Genomic DNA, 19708 nt, shown 5'->3' with positions numbered 1-19708 from the left:
ACATTTTTTAATCATGCCTATTCAAATACTGCCTTCGCTATATTTTCTTTCTGTCATCATGACTGTGCGGAAGAATAATGCAAAGTAATAATGTAGATTTGTACATATGTATGTACATATGTGTATGAAAACTGCTAAATCACTGTTTATTTAAGTTGATCCTTTCATAAATGCAAGCGTCGGGTTTTCGGAATAAATATTTTGTGCTACTAGATATTTGTTGCTGTACACAAAAACCAACTATGGCTAAATATTTATGTTTTACAAGGTCATTGTTGTTTTAATAAACTGCTCCGCCAGTGTACGTAAAAATACATATACATACATACATATATGTATGTACGTTCGAGTATCTACACATATGCACACATATGTATGTCCGTCAGAATTCAGAGCAGTTTAAATATTTCTTTACCATTTAGTGCACTTTTTGAATCTATTGCCCACCGGAGTACTGACCCTTCAAGAATTGAATGATGAAAACTACTACAAACAAAATTTTCTTATTAATACATACATACATATGCAAATGCTTCAATATTTTTGATTTGGATATAAAGTGGTGTAAAACAGATCATATGGTTCTTTTTGTACTTTACATGCAAGAGGGAAAAAATGCATTCGCCAGAGTGGCATTTTTCATGAGAGAAAAACTTGAAGTTGATGATTGTTTTGTGAAGCCTGAAAGTGTGCTCGTGCCTTCAGCATAGAAATATAAAATTATTTAGAAATTTAAAAAGGGAATGCAAGATAATAATAAAAAACAAAATATTAAAAAAAACAGAATTTGCAAAATTTCCTCTCTAAATGTTTTTACGTATAAATTTATTATAACATGTTATTCTACAAATGGAGGGGCCTATAGTTTTTAGTCGACTCCGGACGGCAAATGGTTTTTTATGAGAAGCTTTTTCAGCACTTTCCGCTATTAGGAAAGCAGAAGTCTTGATACTCCACCACTGCGAAGATGTTTTATAAAAAATATCAGGAAAGTTTTTTTACTTTATTCACGTATTTTAATATTTTATTAAAAATTAAATAAATCCAATTGTTCCCGTGTGAAATGCAAAATATAAAAACTATTTCATTCTCAAATAAGAAGGAAAAAATCATAGAAAATTTGAAAATTCGCAATGTTGATACCCTTGCAATAAAGTATTTATGTATGAAAAAGTTTAATAACAATTTGAGAAAAATTACATTTAATATCTAGTAGCATATCCTCGTAATCGAATAGTATCTTTTAGTCGGTCAAACATTGAGTGAATCAAGTTTTTTGTATAATCCGCATATATATTTTGTCATTCAAGTTGGAGCAAGCTTTTAAGTTGATTTTTGGAAGTTATGAGGTGTTGCCTTAATCATTTTTGCAAATGATCCCATAAATGCTCTATAGGGTTCATATTTGGGTTCTGTGGAGGCGTTGATAACAAATGAGGTACTTTATGTATTAGTCACATCTTTATTATGTGCGCGGTGTGTTTGGGATCGTTGTCCTCCTGGAAATAAATTTCACCTGACAATTCCATTTTTCAGCGCTTTGTGACAAGTTTTTTTGAAGGTTTTTCAAATGTACTTCTTTTGTCATTATTTCATCAACAAAAAAAAAACAAGATTGCCAACATCTGATGTGGACATGCAGCCCTAAACCATGACTCCGCCACCTCCCTGCTTGACCGTTTAAATTTTTGATGTTTTGGATTTAATTCTTCATTTCGCATCCTCCACACTTTAAGTCGTCCACCATATCCGAAAATATTATACTTCGATTCATCAGAGAAAATTACTCTGCCTCAGAAGTCATTTTCTTTGAATTTATAAGTTCTGGCAAATTTGAGCCTTTTATTTCTATTAGTATCACTGGCAAAGGCATTTTTTCTAACAATTCATGCCTTATATCCATTTTTCTTGATTAACTTTCGCACTATATCCGATGAAGCAATGGTGTTTAGAGATGCAATACAGTAGCTATACTTCTGCTCAAATATGAACGAGACTGATTTAATAAAACACAAACGGTTAATTATTGTTCAATTTTTATTTTATCTCCTTCAAAGTAATCACCATTGGCGGCGATACACATATGCCAACGTTTTTTCCAATCATCATAGCATTTCTGGAAGGCCAATTTCGGTATGGATTTCAGTTCCTTCTTCGAATTCTCTTTTATGACTTCAATTGTCTCAAAATGTTTTCCACGGAGCGGCAACTTGAGCTTGGGAAACAGGAAGAAGTCACATGGAGTCATATCAGGCGAATACGGTGCTTGCGGAACGATATTAACATTATTTTTGTTATTCAGTGTTAACCGATCGGCCTTGCGGAAGGAACTCCGAGTGCACCACACCTTCGTAATCGAAAAAAACAGTCAGCATAACCTTAATTTTTGAGCGACTTTGGCGTGAGTTTTTGGGTCCTCTGTACGGGCCTCTTTGAACGATTTGTACCACTGGAAAACACGTGCACGCGATAGAGCAGAGTCCCCATAGGTTGTCTGCAACATTTTTAAGGCGTCTGAAACCGAAATTTTGTTGGAATAACAAAATTTCAAACAAATTTTTTGTTCAACTTGAATTTCCATCGTTAAATTCGAAAAAGACACTCGAGCTTGACTTGTTTACAGTAGCACAGAAAACAAACTATGTGACATATCACGCTGAAATTTGCCATGTAAGCTTATAACAGTCCTACCATCCAACAAAAAATTTATTTTTGCCATATGTCATCCACGGACCGTTTTATTGATAAAGTCTCGTTCATATTGGAGCACCTTCGAAAAGATTTTTTCTATTGTGTTCTTGATAAGGCGTTTATCTCTCTCTGTTAACTTTATAGGGCGACCTGATCTCTGATCGATCATTTTCTCTTTTTTTATTCTTTGTATTACCTTTTGCGCAGTTGCTTTACTCCTGCTGATGGTTTTCCCGATTTCTGCCAACAAATATTACTTCGAAGCACCGCAAATCAAAACTACCGACTTCAAAGTGGGAGAGTATCAACGCTTTTGCTGTACGAATTTCATACGTAAACGTACGCCTGTATAATATGGTATTAAACAACGATCTACGATACTACGGAACAGACCGGTGGTGAGAATTCATTTACATGGGGCTCTCATTAGTTTCATCGGGTCAGCTGATACGGGCGTTCGTTTATGTTGGTGGGTGTGATCACCATCACAGTTACATTTTTGATTACCGCTGTTGATGTAGCTGATAAATTTGTCCATTTGTGGAAAACATCAACACGCACGCCACAAACAGGAGGACGAGCTCGGCCAAATACCTAATAGAAGCGTATACGCCAATTATAATTTTATTATGGTTGTCAACAGGTTTATCCGCCAAAATATACCCACGAAACACAAAACAGCTTACTATCTACATACATACCTGTATTTACTCACCACTACTAAGTTATCATTTTTAAATTTGGGAACTCCTACGGTTAAGCTTTTGTACTTTTACAATGCGTGCTTGTATAAGAGCATCAGTCGCTGATGTAGTAAACCTGTTTATATACCTGCCCACTTGTATACGAGGGTATTATAATTTTGTTTACATAACGGTTGTGTGTAACAGCATACAAAAATCAAGATAGACTAGGACGTATGCATACCAAAATGCTCAGAATGATACGTGGAGTTGATTTAGCCGAGTCGTGCCGGCGCCCAAATCGACAAAAAATGTATGTACATACATACATACATATTTCAATGCAATTTGGTACACATATTACCCTTTATCCAAGGTAGGTTAGTATTAAATTGAGTAATGCCTGTATCTCGATACGACTTAATGAAACTCGTCCAAACTTGGTATATTTATGTTTTGCACCCCACATTAGCCAGATCCGACATAATTATTATTAAGATCGGTTAAAACTGCGTCCACATTTTCGTATGTTAAGACTAAATTTTCTTCCGTCCCTCCAAGTTTGTTTGAGAGGCTTCTGGCCTCGGATAGTGAGGACACTGACCTAGTGATGTTGGAAAGGATTATTGAAGATGAAAATTCTTCAGATAAATTCGCAGCAGTCTAAGGCAGCGTCCCCCAATTTACTACTCCACCTTCAGCAAGGTGAAGCGCTCTTAGCCCTCTTCCAGGAGTCGTGGCTAAGCAGAAGGACGGAAAGTGAAATCAAAACGAAAAGCTATTTACTGATGGTAGATAGGTGTACAGGTAAGCCTACATCCTACATTCTCTTCAGAAAATAACTAACAGCATTTACCTCGCCTAATTTCAGCAATGAGAACATTGCTACTGTAAGCTTGGAAGGCCCTTTCGGAAAACTCTGGTAGATAAGGGACCCCTGACTGAGGTGAGACAAAGGAAAACGGGCGTTACCACTGCTACCGACGCGAATTCCCATCACATTTGTTGGGGAAGTATGGACATTATTGCCAAAGGTGAGCCAATTTTCCATTTTATGAAGATTGGATTAGAAGATTTGTGATAGGGGAAAGGTCTTCATTTTCATTACTGTGGTCAGGAGGTTTTTGATCTTATTCTGCCCTCTTCCTCACGGCTGTACCGAATGTATACTCATTTTTTTCGGATCACAGTTTTATTCTCTCAATGGCGTTCTCCCTCAATGGGAGGAGGAGTACTTATTGGAGGATTTATACTGTAGAAATCTGCAGGATCTTCTTCAGGAAATACTGCGAGAATATTTAGATCTTTTGGAGGCATCAATATATGAATAAGTATGTAGCATGACCCTCGAGTACTCTTGTCCACTAAGACCGCTTTCTAAAAAGGAAAATCCGCCTTAATGGACAACTGAACTCTTTAAACTAAGGGCTTCGTGTAGACGTTAATAAAGCAAAAAAGGTATGGGAAGGCACAAGGAATGGGAACTGCACAAAGTAAGACTATGAATTTACGAATCCGAAATTAGTAAAACTAAGTGAGACTCATGAGATTTTGTGAAACCGTGGAATGCTGCCACGAGGCTCAGACTCGTTCTCTCGAGAACTTTTTGTCCTATGGGGTACCTGAGGATGGATCGGGCTGTTAAACGATTAGCAGCGAGGAGTCACTGAAGTTGCTTCTCGATGCCCATATTTTGACAAATCCGACCTCGAACAATACCAGCTTTTCAGGCTTTCTGATCCCGATGTCTTTATACCTGCCAAAGTGAACAGAAATCTGCGGATGTGCCTTGTCGCTGGCTGCTCCAAATTTATGCGAGATGCATAAATAAGAGCTATATACCCAAATCGTGGAGAGCTGGGAAAGTAACTCTCATACCCAAGGCAAGATCACTCATGTATCTCCGGAGGATTTCAGACCAATCAAATTGTCACGTTTCCGTTGAAAGCCGTTCAGAGACTGATTGATTCATAAGGAAAGGTGTGCCTACTGTAAAGGCAGATCAATGGAGTCTGCCTTCCCTAATATGGGAAAATATATTTAGCTATCCTTCTCTTAAAAACAGTTCGCAGTGAATACCTTCCTCGACATTGAATGGTATTTTAACAATGCCCTCCCAGAGGTAATCACTAGGTCTCTGGAAAAAGCGCGGATCAGAAATTGCCTTATCAAATTTATACAAAGACGGTGCTCTCTCACCATTACTCTGGGCTGTTGTCGTTAACGACTTACCGGAGGAGATGGAAAGGAGAGGGGGCAAGGTGAACACCAAAGCAGATAACTTTAGAGGGAAGTTTTTAGATATTCTGCGTGAATTAATGCAGGGTCACCTGAACGGAGATGGGGCTCGTTTTAATTACCAGGATATATGAAATACATCAAAGCCACTCAATTGCGGGTGCTCCATTGATGCTTTGTGGTGAAGTACTTAGGACTGATCCTGGTTAGAAATTCAACGTGGAAGCACAACATTGAAGAGATTAGGAAGAAAACATGGGCCTCTGGATGTGCAGCACAATTTTAAAGCCAAGTTTAGAATCCTTATCCGATGGAATTCGCTGAAGAGGACGATGTCGGTTAAGAAACTGAAGATAGTTTAAAAATCTGCCCTTATTAGGTAAGTCAAGGGCTCGTTGTTGGTGCGCTCAAATTAGTTGAGGAATGCCTGACTTCTCTCCCTAGCTAGCTAGACAGAAGACCCTCAAGACGATTTTCTTGCGAATAGAGAGGGTTGAGATTCCCTGGAAAACATGTGGTCTGTGCCTGGAAAGGTGGGATTCAAGCAAGCTCTGAGAGCACTGGGTTAGTGCACAAAAGTGCAAAAACGCGAAACCTTTCTGGGCACGATTAGATCGAATTGGATCGAACTTCTAAGGCTAACAAAGCCGAAGCTCTACAATTTGTGGGTCTCCTTTCTGTACATTATCCATTAGGTATCCACACGGTGACATTTGTTATTGCTTCGAGTCCTATCTGCAGCAGCTGTCTGGAAGATAAAGAGAAATCATCAGCACTTTGTTCCTAATTCTTCTATAATCGGACTGAGATTCAGACTCTTGGCTGATATAGCAGGCCTACTCGTAGATATTAGCCACCTAATGAATTTTATCATTCCCACTACAATTATTGGGAAATACAGTTCGGATCTAAGATTTTCAAATTAATTAGATGCAAACGCACAAGGACAACGCCTAATCACCCAGCAACTAGTGGTATGGGTAAACGATGGCCCAAATCACTAAAGGCGGACGTATGCCATCCGCTTCAGCGCGCTGGGTAGATTTGCAACGGATTTTAGTGCTGAGAATTGACACCGGTTACAAAGTTGCCATCCATTCACTATATTTGGCGACGGAGATAAAATTTGTTTTTAAAATCAACTCTTTCCACCTTTCAATTATTAATTTATCGGTTTCTTTATATCTTTCAATGCAAATGAGTAAATAAAATCGGAAAGAAATAGATAGTTTTTCAATAAATATTTTGCACTTAAAAAAGTATTAATATTTCGGACAACAGTACTGTACAACTTATACAAGCACTAATTTGAATTTATTTATACTTAGCATAAATACTATACCTAAAGCATTTGAACAAAAAAATATTGCACAGCGGCTTTTTTCGACATATCTCGAGCCTTTGACCGCGTTTGGCATGATGGCTTACACTACAAAATAAAAGACACTCTACCAATAAATTATTACATTTTTATTAAGTCCTATCTCGAAAACCGATATTTCTTTGTCAAACAAGGCAAAAAACAGTCTGAACTATGTGAAAGTTCAGCTCGCGTACCCTAAGGCTCCATCCTATACCTGTTATATGTGTACGCGTACGTACGATCTACCAGCTTCTGAAAAAACAATAATTGGAACGTTTGCGGATGACACTGTCGTACTCACAATTGACTCCCACCCCTAGAAAGGACTTGATAAAATAATTCATTTGTTGAAAGAGTGGCGCATTAAGCCAAATGAGGCAAAATCTTCGCAAGTCACTTTTACACTAAATCGAAAAACTTGTCCACCCGTTGAGCTCAATAATATAATTATCCGCCAAAGAAACGTCACAAAATATCTCGGCATGCGTCTTGATAGCTAACTTACGTAGAAAACCCATATTTTCACCAAACGGAAGGGCCTGGAAATAAAATTCAGTAGCCTCTATATATTACTACATCCAAATTCTCATATTTCTCTCGAAAATAAGGTCTCACTTACGCAGCTATCTTGAAACCGATATGGACATCTGGTATTCAACTTTGGGTCACTGCAGCTAACTCAAACATCGAAAACTTCAAAGATTCCAGTCGAAAACCCTCAAAATAATCTCAAATGTCACTTATTATACCACAAATGCACAAATTCATCGTAATCTCAAAGTACTCGTATCAATAACAATTGAAAAAGAAAATATGCCACCACCACTCGTACAACACTCGACTCCAATCGCGCTCAAACGCTCTTACCACAGAAATAATAGCAATAGAGTCTGCTTTTACCAAAGAGAAAGTCTACAACAGACCTCATATCATAATAAATTAGTCTAGATTATTATTTATATAAAATTAGTAAATGGTTGCACCACTGGGTGCATTCCATAAATGCCTCTTAAATGAATTGAGTAGCTTTAAGTAAAAATATTGCTTAATATTTAAAAAGCAGATTGCCATAAAGAAATGGATAAAAAAAACGTATAGTTAAACAAAATATTTTCCCTAATGATGCTGAGCCCCTGTTCTACATTTTTTTCATAGTAACGAGACTAATGGGTGGATCAGCTACTAGCTCCATGGGGCATATGGGAAATATGGGAAGCTTAGCAACCTGCAGTGTTTCCGATTCCAAGCCATTGCAATTTCCATTGACACAACGGAGGAAAAGAAGAGTATTATTTACACAGGCTCAGGTAATTGTAACAACATTTCTACCAAATATAAAATTAATAATATAAATTTTATTATATATATAAAACCGATGTTTTGATGAAATATTTAATTATATAAAATAGAAAATTTATTTATTTATTATGTCTTAGTGAACCAATTCAATTAAGGAATAATAATAAAGCAAACCCCTTAAATTGAACTTAATACAATTCAATCCTTTTTACCACTACTAAATAACATTTTCAGACAAGAAACCTTAAATTATTTAAGATGCATGCACTTTAATATAAGTTAAATTAAACGCAAAAATACAATGTGTATTTAGTAATAATACACATTTATTTATTCTTTAAACACAGAAATTCAGTTAACCGGGATTCTATTATGCGGAAAAATTAAGTATATTTTCTATGAAAAAAAACTATTCATCAATTTTTGTTCTAACGGAAACGGATCTAATAGGAAACGGATTTAATTGAGTTATCAAATCAATTCCGGCTTTAATTTGTAGCTACATTCATACCATTATATATATGTATATATATATATTAGGGCGGGTCGATTTAAAAATCGCTCATTGCTCTGTGAAAATCGTATTCTAGGGATCAAAATAAGAAACTTTGCCGAAGGAACCATACCTCTAAAACGAATTCTGATGTCCCCCAATTCAAAAATATCACAATTTTTGGCCTTTACATGAAAAAATCAGCTAAATGGCTATGTTTTTTCTTTATTTTTATCTATTTAATATAAAATAATATTTATCATTTATTTATAATAATATCTATTTTTTCTCTTAAGAAATTTATTTAGTCGGAACATATGTAAATGAAAAAATTAATTTAAGTGAGTTATAGAAAAGAAACTAAGAAGTTCGACCCAAATTGGGGGACATCAGAATTCGTTTTAGAGGTATGGTTCCTTCGGCAAAGTTTCTTATTTTGATCCCTAGAATATGATTTTCACAGAGCAATGGGCGATTTTTTTGCCTCCCCACAAAAGACACTAAAAGTTCGACCCAAATTGGGGGACATCAGAATTCGTTTTAGAGGTATGGTTCCTTCGGCAAAGTTTCTTATTTTGATCCCTAGAATATGACTTTCACAGAGCAATGGGCGATTTTTTTGCCTCCCCACAAATCGAGCCGGCCTAATATATACATATATATATATAATTGGCGCGTACACCATTTTTGGGTGTTTGGCCGAGCTCCTCCTCCTATTTGTGGTGTGCGTCTTGTTGATGTTGTTCCACAAATGGAGGGACCTACAGTTTCAAGCCGACTCCGAACGGCAGATATTTTTATGAGGAGCTTTTTAATGGCAGAAATACACTCGGAGGTTTGCCATTGCCTGCCGAGGGGCGACCGCTATTAGAAAAATGTTTTTCTTAATTTTGGTGTTTCACCGAGATTCGAACAACCGTTCTCTCTGTGAATTCCGAATGGTAATCACGCACCAACCGATTCGGCTACGGTGACCGCCATTCATACCATTAGGTATGGACCAATACGTCATTCAAGCGGCCATCTCTGCTTTGCTAGCAGTGCTTCAAGAGGGTCATCCAATTATAATGACTCTGTTCAATATGTGCGGCGTTATTCTAGTAATAGCATCTCGAATGTTGGCTTCAAGATCATCCAAAGCTGTTGGCTTGCTAGTATAGATTAAAGACTTAATGTAGCGCCAAGAAAAATTATTAAGGAGTGCCAAGTCGCATAATCTCGTTGGAGAATTGATGAATGATCGCCTTGAATTGATCCAGTCGTTACAGCTACGAACGTTGCGTTGCTTGTATGGCACGTAGCGCTATCTTATTGGGAACAGAGCTCGTACGAAGGAGTCGAGCTTTGCGCACAGAAAAGTGGTTACCATCATCCTATACGGACACCCATAAGCCGCACCAGACTATCAATTTTAGTGGTTGGAGTGCATTCATTCCCATTGTACATATTCACATACCCGTTTTGATAAATACGGGCCACGTCTGAGAAGATTTTTGGGCTTAAAACTGGTCTTCCGGATTTACAACTGGGCTGAAATTTCATAATATATTTTAATAATTTTTACTCGCAGCCGCCGTAACTAAATGGGTTGGTGTGCGACTAACGTTCATTAGTGGCCTGGTACGAAACGCCAAGCATGAAACACCCAATGATAGCAAAAGTTGTTTCTAAAGCAGTTGCCTCAGCAGGTCAAGGCAAACCTTCGAGTGTATTTCTGCTATGAAAAAGTTCGGCGGACGCATGAAACTGTAAGTCACTCCGTTTGTGAAAAAATATCAAAACGCACAAATAGGGGGAGCAGCACGGCTAAACACTCAAAAAAGAGTGCGAGGGCCTATTATTATTATTATTAATTCTTCCACGCTCGGAAAACGTGAAATGGTGTTTGCCAAATTTACAAACTTATTGTATGTCATTGGAACCTTCGAGAGCTGCCGTAACTTAATAATTGGAAAAACTATCATTGGTATCTGGTCAATCTTTCTAGCGAAAAGCAAAAGAACTAAAATTTAAACAAAATTTTATTATTATTATTATTTGTATTATTATTAATTTATTGTAGAAGTACCAGTATTTTTATTACTACTATACATGCTATACAATTTTCCTTGAAAAATTGAAATTATATGCATATGTGGACTATGGGCGAAGTAAAAAACAATTGTCCAAGTTAAAAAAAAGAAAAAAAACAAACAAATAATGTAAGCGAAAATAGGATACGCGAGCATTTTCTTCAGAAAATCTTTTCGAATGATTTATTAGCAATGCTGTTAGCTAACTATTAGCGAATATTAGTTTTACTAGTATTACATCAGGGTGACCCAACATCCGAACAACATCCCTTGAAAGGATCCTCTTTCAAGAACCTGGAAAAATGGCTGGCTTGTGAACATCGGTTTCTTTTTTCACTGAAAACGACGAGGGTTTCTTGTCTCGGTTCATTCGGAGCTCCCACTTACTCGCCTGGTGTCTGGTTTGCGTGTCCAACTCATAAACCCACGTCTCGTCTACACTGATGATACGTGTGATAAATGTTGGCTCGGATTCAGCCTGTATGTTCGTGCTGGCAAGATTTATCTTTTGCCTCAAAAAAGCCCTAAGTTTCAGCGATAAACTCTTCATTCGAGGGAAATTTCTTACCAGCGAGCAATTTTTTAGATCTGCTAACAGCCAGTGGTTGCTGGGAGCTATTAGGCCCGGGAATTTTCAGCCCATGTGTTATATCAGACGGAAAAGGGTTTTGAAATTTTGCATTCCAACCAAAAAAATCATTATATTTATAAAAAATTATAAGTTTGTTCAAAGACGATATGTGCCAAACAAATGAATTCTGTAGCATTTTGGCAAAAAACTTCTTTCAACATATTAAAAACTTTCTCTGTACATCTTTCTGCAACATCTGCGAGAGTTTTTACGCACGATGTCGCTTTAGCCACAGTTTCTTTATTAACTCGTTCTTTGTGTAGTGGAGAGGAATCATGCCGAATCTGGAGGATATCCTACAGTTGCTCTTCCTGATTACTTTTAGTAATTGGTCGTCGATGCCTATTGTTAATAGTTTCCCTGTTTTCAGCTCCTTGCTGCTGAATGCTGTTAGTATTGGTGTGTGTACAGACACCTGTGTTGAGTGATGATAGGGGCCAGAAGTTGGTTTGTGTCTGCTGCTCGTGGTGGGTACTCAGTCATTGCATATGGTCCTCATCACCTGTGACTAAATCTCACCTTTCTCAGTGTGATTGTTTTGACACCGTTTCACGCAACCAGTTGGCAGCTTCTTCAGTTGGATAGTAGGCTAGTATTATGTCTGGTCGAAACTGTACCTTCGAATTTAAGTTCGGATTTGCATTCCATATACATCTCCTCTATGAGGAGTTCCCCAACCCGTCTCTGCCGTCCTACCGCGAGAGTATTTGTGTAGGGAGGGATTTGAAGAGCAGCCAGAATTCATTCACGCGAAGCTTCAGGTGATTTCCTCTTGCTTGCAGATTGTGCCCTCCTTTGTTTGACACAATTACTTTCAGCTGATTTCAACAGGGCAGATTTCAGTAAGGCTGCGTTTTCTCGCCTCTGGAGGATATTTGGTATGACCCAAAACCTTCTGTTTGAATGTAGAAGTATCCATAGAGTCCAGTTGCGTGCACTTTTCGCCCGTAAGTCTGCCACTTTTTGGATCGTAGTTTCTGTCAGTTCCAAGCCAATTTATCAAGTATTTTGATACATTTGTCTTGCGTTAGTCTTGCTGATTTCCATTTAGGATTTAGTACCTGGCGATCCTGGATATGTAGCTCCACTAGATTTGCCAGTTGAGATGCGCTTTGCGAACCCTTCCGCTTGATTGTTTTTCCTATACTTGTTTTGTCGGTAATAGAATCTCACAAGAGAGAATTTTCGCTGTACCATAGGCACCAGTAGCACAGCAAACTCTCAGTTACTCACTTAGGTTGGCAGATATCAGTCAGGTGCAACGCTAAAATAAAGTTTGTTACCCCTGACTGCAACCAAGTGCGATGGACACGTGCTATCCCGAATTGCGGGCGCGTTTCGCCCATTGACTATTTGAATTAATGCACACCCTCATTTTACAGTGCACCGATTTTGTACGAAGAGTGAGGTAAAAAAAAAACATACACACATACGGCTACAAAAAATTTGGGTTTTTGGATCGAGCAGTTTCTTAATTATGACTATGTCTTGCCATGTCGCATTGTGTTTCCCTTAGTGTGGGTTGGAGCAAAAAACGTTTTGTGCCTTATTAGTAAAACACGTTTTTAATTGATCCGGCATATGTTCACCATAAGAGAAGAAGGTGAATTTAGCATAAATTATTCAAAATCGATGTACTCGTACACATGCATAAAATTCAATTGTACAGAGAAGCAAGAATAGGCATACATATGTATGTATTATGTTTATTAGTTTTTGTTCTGCATGCATTAACTAGAGTTTTCCTCCTCCGTGTCTTGCTGTAAAGGTCTAACATATATGTATGTATGTATATACACTTTTTAAGCCATTGATTTTGACGTCTCTTTTTATAACATTAAAATATTTTTCTTATTTAAGGTGTATGAATTAGAGAGACGATTTAAGCAGCAAAGGTACCTGTCCGCACCAGAAAGAGAACACTTAGCCAGCCTCATACACTTAACACCAACTCAGGTAATATTTATTTTAGAAGAGTCACAAGCCGAACTTGAGACAAGTCGCCAAAATGTAGCGATTAACATCAATCAAAATTTTCTAATGTGAGACTATGGATACACATACATGCATATGTAACGATATTTGTCATTCATTTGATAATATTTTCTATGCTTTTAACAAATAAATTATCTTTAGAAGTACTTAAGTGGTAGCAACCCGCATCTTGTTTCACACAGCTTCATCATAAAATAAACGGTTATTTATAAATAAGAATATAATTATAATCATGGAATTTTGAAACGATGTCTAAAAGTATGAGCAAAGCTACAAATACTTTCCGATGTGTAAAACATTGAGATCTATAAGTCTAGGGGTTCCGATAAGAGAGTGCGTTGCTACTAGCCTACATTGGACCACATTTTGTTAGGTTAAGTTAAGCTATATTGGCTGGCTGAAGTCACACAGAATGGTCTCTGAGGATTAGGGTCCTTTTTATTCTCTACAATGAAACAATCAAGAGTCGTGCAGTGATTGAGTTCTTATTTATGGAAGGTTTAAAAGCAAAAGAAATTTATGAACGAGTATTGAAAGTGTATAAGGACTTTTCGCTATCAATTAGAATCGTGGTGGCACAAGCCTTGACGACGATCCACGCCATGGACGTCCAAAAACAGCAACAACACCAAAAATCGTAAAAAAAATACAGGATATTGTATTAGAAAACCGACGAGTGATGACTGAAAGAGATTTAGTAAAATCCCTAGGCATCTCATTGGGCAGTGTAAGCAATATTTTTACTGAAGTAATGGGTTAGGGTGGCCGCCGTAGCCGTATGGGTTGGTGCGTGACTACCATTCGGAATTTAGAGACAACGTATGTAGGTTCGAATCTCGGTGAAAAATCAAAATTAAGAAAAAGTTGTTTCTAATAGCGGTAGCCATTCCGCAGGCAATGGCAAACCTCCGAATGTATACCTGTGGGCCTTACTTTTTGGTTGTAAAATGAAAAATCTTTATTTATTCTTGTAATTCAATTTCATCCCCTTCAAATAATACACTCTCGATGAAATACACTTATGCCGACGATTTTTCCAATCCCCGAAACATGCCAAATAGTCCATTTCCGGTATAGCCATCAGCACCTTCTTCGATTCAGCTTTTATCTCCTCAATCGACTCGAAACGCGTTCCCCGGAGTGGGCTCTTAAGTTTTGGAAGAAGTCACACGGACCCAAATCAGGCGAATACGGTGGTTGCGGAACGATATGCGTGGAATTTTTGGCGAAATAGTCACGAAGAACGAGTGCAGTGTGAGACGGTGCATTATCGTGATGCAAAAACCAAGAGTAGTTGGCCCATAATTCTGGTCCTTTTAGACGAATTGCTTCACGCATAACGCTCAAATAATATTCCTTATTAACAGTTTGGCCAGGTGGAAGGAATTCATAGTGCACCACACCACGAAAATCGAAAAAAACTGTCATCATGACCTTTATTTTTGAACGACTTTGACGCGCTCTGGCCTCGCCTTTAGCACGATATTCCCTTGATTGGTCGGTTGTTTCAGGGTCGTAAGCATAAATCAAAGTCTCATCTCCCGTAATGATCCATTTGAGCTTGTCCTGATAGTCTGAAAGCATTGTTTCACACACATCAACGCGACGACTTTTTTCCAAGAATTTGAGAGTTTTCGGTACCAAACGAGATTTGACTTTTCGTAGGCCCAAATGGTATTTAAAAATGGTTTTCACAGATCCTTCTGATATTCCGATCATATCAGTAAGGTCTTTAACAATCAACCGACGATTTTTGAGCACTAACTTTATTGACGTGTTGGTCATCTGTTGACGTCGATGGTCGTCCGGAGCGCTCCAAGTCATCAACACGTTCTCGACCCTCTTTGAAGTCTTTGTACCACTTATAAACATTTTTCTGCGACATGGTCGAATCACCAAATGCCTTCTGTAACATACTAAATGTTTCCGCAGCCGAAATTTCATTCCGCAAAAAAAATTTGATGGCACTTCTCTGCTCAATCAAATCAGACATTGTAAAAATCGAAAAATGCACTCTTGGTCGTTTGGTAAGCACAAGCGTAAATATATTACTGATAATGACATTCACATGAAAGTTGGCCCAGATGTTATTAACAGTGAGTCATGAAAAAAATAACTAGAGCGAAATTTTAATCCCGCGAAGTTTGACAAATAAATTCTTACTTTTTGCCCACAGTAGTATTTCTGCCATGAAAAAGCTCCTCATAAAAAATATCAGCGGTTCGGAGTCAGCTTGAAACTGTCCGTCCCTGCCTTAATGCTCGGCCAAACACCCAAAAAGGGTGTACGCGCCAACTATATATGTATACATATATATAATATATATATACACTATATATATTTATAGATATATTTATATTGTAAACTCTTAGACCAGCTGAAGGGAAAAAATTAAAACATTATTTTTCATCAGGACAACGCACCGTGTCACAAGAACATTACCAAGATTTTAAAATCCATGAATTAAACTTGGAATTGTTGAAGCATCCACAGTATGCACCAGATTTGACCTCTAGCGACTTCCATCTGTTTCCAGACCTAAAAAAATGCATGAGTGGAAAGCGTTTTTCACCAAATGATGAGATTATAACAGCTGTGGAAGCGTCTTTTCAGGCCTTCCCTTCTAGATTCTGATTTCAGGGATGGAATTCATAAATTTGAATCTCGTTGGAATAAGTGTATTGATGTTCAGGGAGACTAAACTGAATAATAAAGTTTATTTCAATCCATAACATTGTGGATTTCTTATCGAACCGCAAAACTTATTGACCAACCTAGTAATATCCAACCCGCAACCTTAAGTGTTTGCTATTGAGCTGAATTTATTGTCAATGCAAAACATATTTTGATTGCGAACTAGAGTCGTTGAAATTGAAATGGAAGGTCAGTCGGTTTTATTTGGATGATTTTAATAAAAAGGTTTTCTCCAGCACCACAGCCAGTCAAAATTGCACACTCAGTCAAATGTGCTCTAACCGCATTGATGAGCAGCCTAGTTCCATTAAATAATGTACGCATATGCATGGGCGTGTGCACAAATACAAATATTTATGCCTTGTATTCTAAGCTTCTAACAAAACAATGCTCATTCGTTTACACATATGAATGTACATAGGCACATATAATCGCACATACAGGGCACTTACTAATATGCCTCTACATGCGTATACCATCCAAAGCTAAAATTCTAAGGTTTGCGACTAGAAAAAAAAATACATTCATAGGCGCAAACTCAGTGGCCATGATTTCTTTGGTCGCGATGGCGCTGAAAAGTTTAAGATTTTGTATAAACAAATTCATTCATAAGTGCATGCTCGTATTTCTAGAACTAGAGTATGAACATTCATTCATAAAACGACCGTACTACATCTTCCCTCACCCAGCTGAGCCGCCCATATGTCAATTCTTCTTGACGTTGACAAAAATTCCCAATCTAAAATTGAAGAAATCACTGACGACCACTAGAAAATAGTCAACGGAGCATTGTGGTATTATATTTCTTTCCCTCTCATAGCAATTACATATATGTAAGTGCTTTTCATTGCTCCACAAAGACAAAGCAACTCATCATTTCTATGCTTACAATGTAATTACTGCTTACTGCCGACTTAAAAAATGCTCCTTGTTGTAATCACAAACACCGCAGCGCCTAAAGTGCTCAGCAGTGTCTCGGGTATGTCGGTTGTAGGGTATGTCTATTAAATGCTCGACACGCCCAGCGAATGTCAATTGTTTTAACTGCTTTGTGTCAAGTGAGCGCAGAAACATACGCTAAGATGCACAAAAACAGCTACAAGCAGGTTAGGTTAGGATTTTGTGGCAGTCGGCTTGGAGTAGCTAACTCACTTAGATCATGTACATAGATCCATTGTGGATCCCTGTGTAACACGGTAATCTTATTGTTTATTTTATTTCATGGGACCAGTTAGACTCCCTTATGAAGCGTAGGATAGGTTTTATGCCAACACCGGATAGTTCCATAAGAGAGTCAAAATGGTATTCAACCTGACAACCTTGCTTTACTCCTAGCTAAGGTTGGACAATTACTGAGGAAATGTTCTGCTGTTTCTTCTGCTTCCCCATCCTAGTCTAGAAGAGTGCCTACCTAACAGCTAATGGCCCGTGACATAAGCCACGACATAAGCCTCGAGATGTTTGCTCTTGAGAGATTAAGCAATTCTCCTGATCTTTTCTTATCTATTTGCGGCCAAATTAGCCTGGTTGTAACACAAATATTTTCTGCACCCCATGACCTATTATCCTGCTGGATAATATTATTCTTTATTCTTAATTTGCAAGTTGCCATAGAATTCGCAATATTGCCTCTGTTTTCAAGCAGTGAAAGATTAGTACCTTTTCGGGCTAGTTCATCAGCATTAGAATATATCTCTATGTTCCGGAACCCATATAAGGATAACCTTGAAGACGGTGCTAATATCATTTAGAGCTGCCAGGCAGTTCTGAGCAATCTTTGATCTTCGTCTAACTGCCTGCATTGATTCGATGGCCGCCTGGCTGTCTGAGAAGATATTTGTCGTAGTGGTAGACGCTACAGTACTCCGAAAGTTGGACAGATAGTTCTAACCCTAATTCTTTAAAAAAAACTCTATAGCCTACTTTATTTTCTAGCTTGGATCCAGCCGTGTAAGAATTTATTTCAGCTCTTCTTCATGGTCTTTGAGTTTGCCATTTTCTTCTTGACGGGATGCTAGTCTTGAAGAGTATGTCAAAGGTGGGTTTAGGGAAAGAGTAGTCGATTTCTTGGCTAAAACTATTCATAGTATGTAATATAGAAGCGTCACAGCTACGTGGTTTGCTATCAGATTTAGAGCAGGCAAGTTGACTAGCACCTCAAGCGCTTTATTAGGGGTGGTCCTTAAAGCGGTGATGCATAAAAACGCTGTTTTTGGGACCTTGCTCAGAAGTTTCGTATAAGATGCCTTTTGAGTTGATAGCCACCATACAAGTATTCTTATAAAAAGTAGCTTATAAAAAATGTCTGTCTAAACTATTGAAAATCTTGAATGCATTAATTTGTGTTCCCTCATAGTAGACAAATATTAAATTAATATATTCCTTTACGTACGGAATTCACCAATTAATAAAAATAGTACAAGAACATACATATACAGCCGCTAATTTACTCTGGCACAAGAGAGAGATTTTTTTGCTGTTAGTGTACAGACACTCTTTCAACGTTAATCATCAAACAATGGATGGAGTTGACTTCATGATTTTGTTGGCGTTTCGCGTCATTTCTTCGCTGATGCAAATACTCGTACATACACACCTATATCTCGATGTACAGAATGCAGAAGTGTAGTCAACATCAAACCGTTAACCCGCTCTCAGCGATTTTGAAGGAATCAGCTGATTTGCTAACGTCATGGGGGTTGTGACGGCGGTTTGCTTACGAAAAAACTGAGATTGTATTGGTGTTATATGAAAAAATCAACGCATCCTCCACTTATGTATGTTATTTCGTTGCCGACTGAACAACGTTTAATTGGACGAGTGTGGCCGAGTTCTCGATGACGTGCCAACCGAAATTACGCTCTCATTTTTTCTTCGGATGACCAAACCTGGTAATTTGTTATCCTTGCTTCTATACATCCACAGATATGTAAACGCATTGGTAGATTTTGTTACAAGTATTTACATATTTCTTGCTAGAATTTTTGCGTACAGACGACGGCACAGCTTTGTCTGTGCGAATATATGAATGTATGTATACACTTGAATGTACAATGTAGGTAATTATATATGTATGCCATTGTTTTTGGAAATAATTTACTTATATATGTATGTGTTGAAGAACAAAAACAAGTGTAAAGCGCCGTCGGCAATTTTCTTTGGTCAAGTGGGCAACATATGGAAACTCACTAGAGTATCCAATTGATGGGAAGAAAGCACTTACAAAATATAATTGTGAGAAATATGTTTTATTATTGAGATAGGAGAAGTAAAATAAAATTTCAGATATCGAAATAAGTAGCAAATTTGTTGAATTTTTGCATATGTAAGCACAATTGAAAATCTATTGTCTGCAAAAGCTAACATCTGGGTCTGAGAAGTTTACATTTTTGACAAAAAGAGCTTAGACTGGTGGCGGTGAATTCTATTGTTGCGACGAGCAAATTATTGACACATCGCACTTATATTCCTCATCTATTTTTTGCTTGCCGTACTTACAAGCAAGGACGAAGATAACCAGGTTTGGCCAATCTGCAATGGTGTAGAACA

At 37.7% G+C, this 19708-nt stretch overlaps 1 protein-coding gene across 1 annotated transcript in view; it reads left to right on the top strand.

The window, feature by feature from the left end:
• LOC128866338 (thyroid transcription factor 1) overlaps positions 1-19708 on the top strand; it is a 70010-nt gene that overhangs the window by 29948 nt on the left and 20354 nt on the right. The window contains exons 3-4 of the mRNA XM_054106974.1: positions 8131-8282; positions 13331-13426. Of these exons, the coding sequence (XP_053962949.1) occupies positions 8131-8282; positions 13331-13426 (248 nt within the window). The remainder of the gene's footprint in view (positions 1-8130; positions 8283-13330; positions 13427-19708) is intronic.

Source organism: Anastrepha ludens, chromosome 2, assembly GCF_028408465.1.
Source record: "Anastrepha ludens isolate Willacy chromosome 2, idAnaLude1.1, whole genome shotgun sequence".
In the NCBI taxonomy this organism is placed as follows: domain Eukaryota; kingdom Metazoa; phylum Arthropoda; class Insecta; order Diptera; family Tephritidae; genus Anastrepha; species Anastrepha ludens.
The sequence above is the reverse complement of the archived record's forward strand: the minus strand, read 5'-3'. Positions and strand labels throughout refer to the sequence as shown.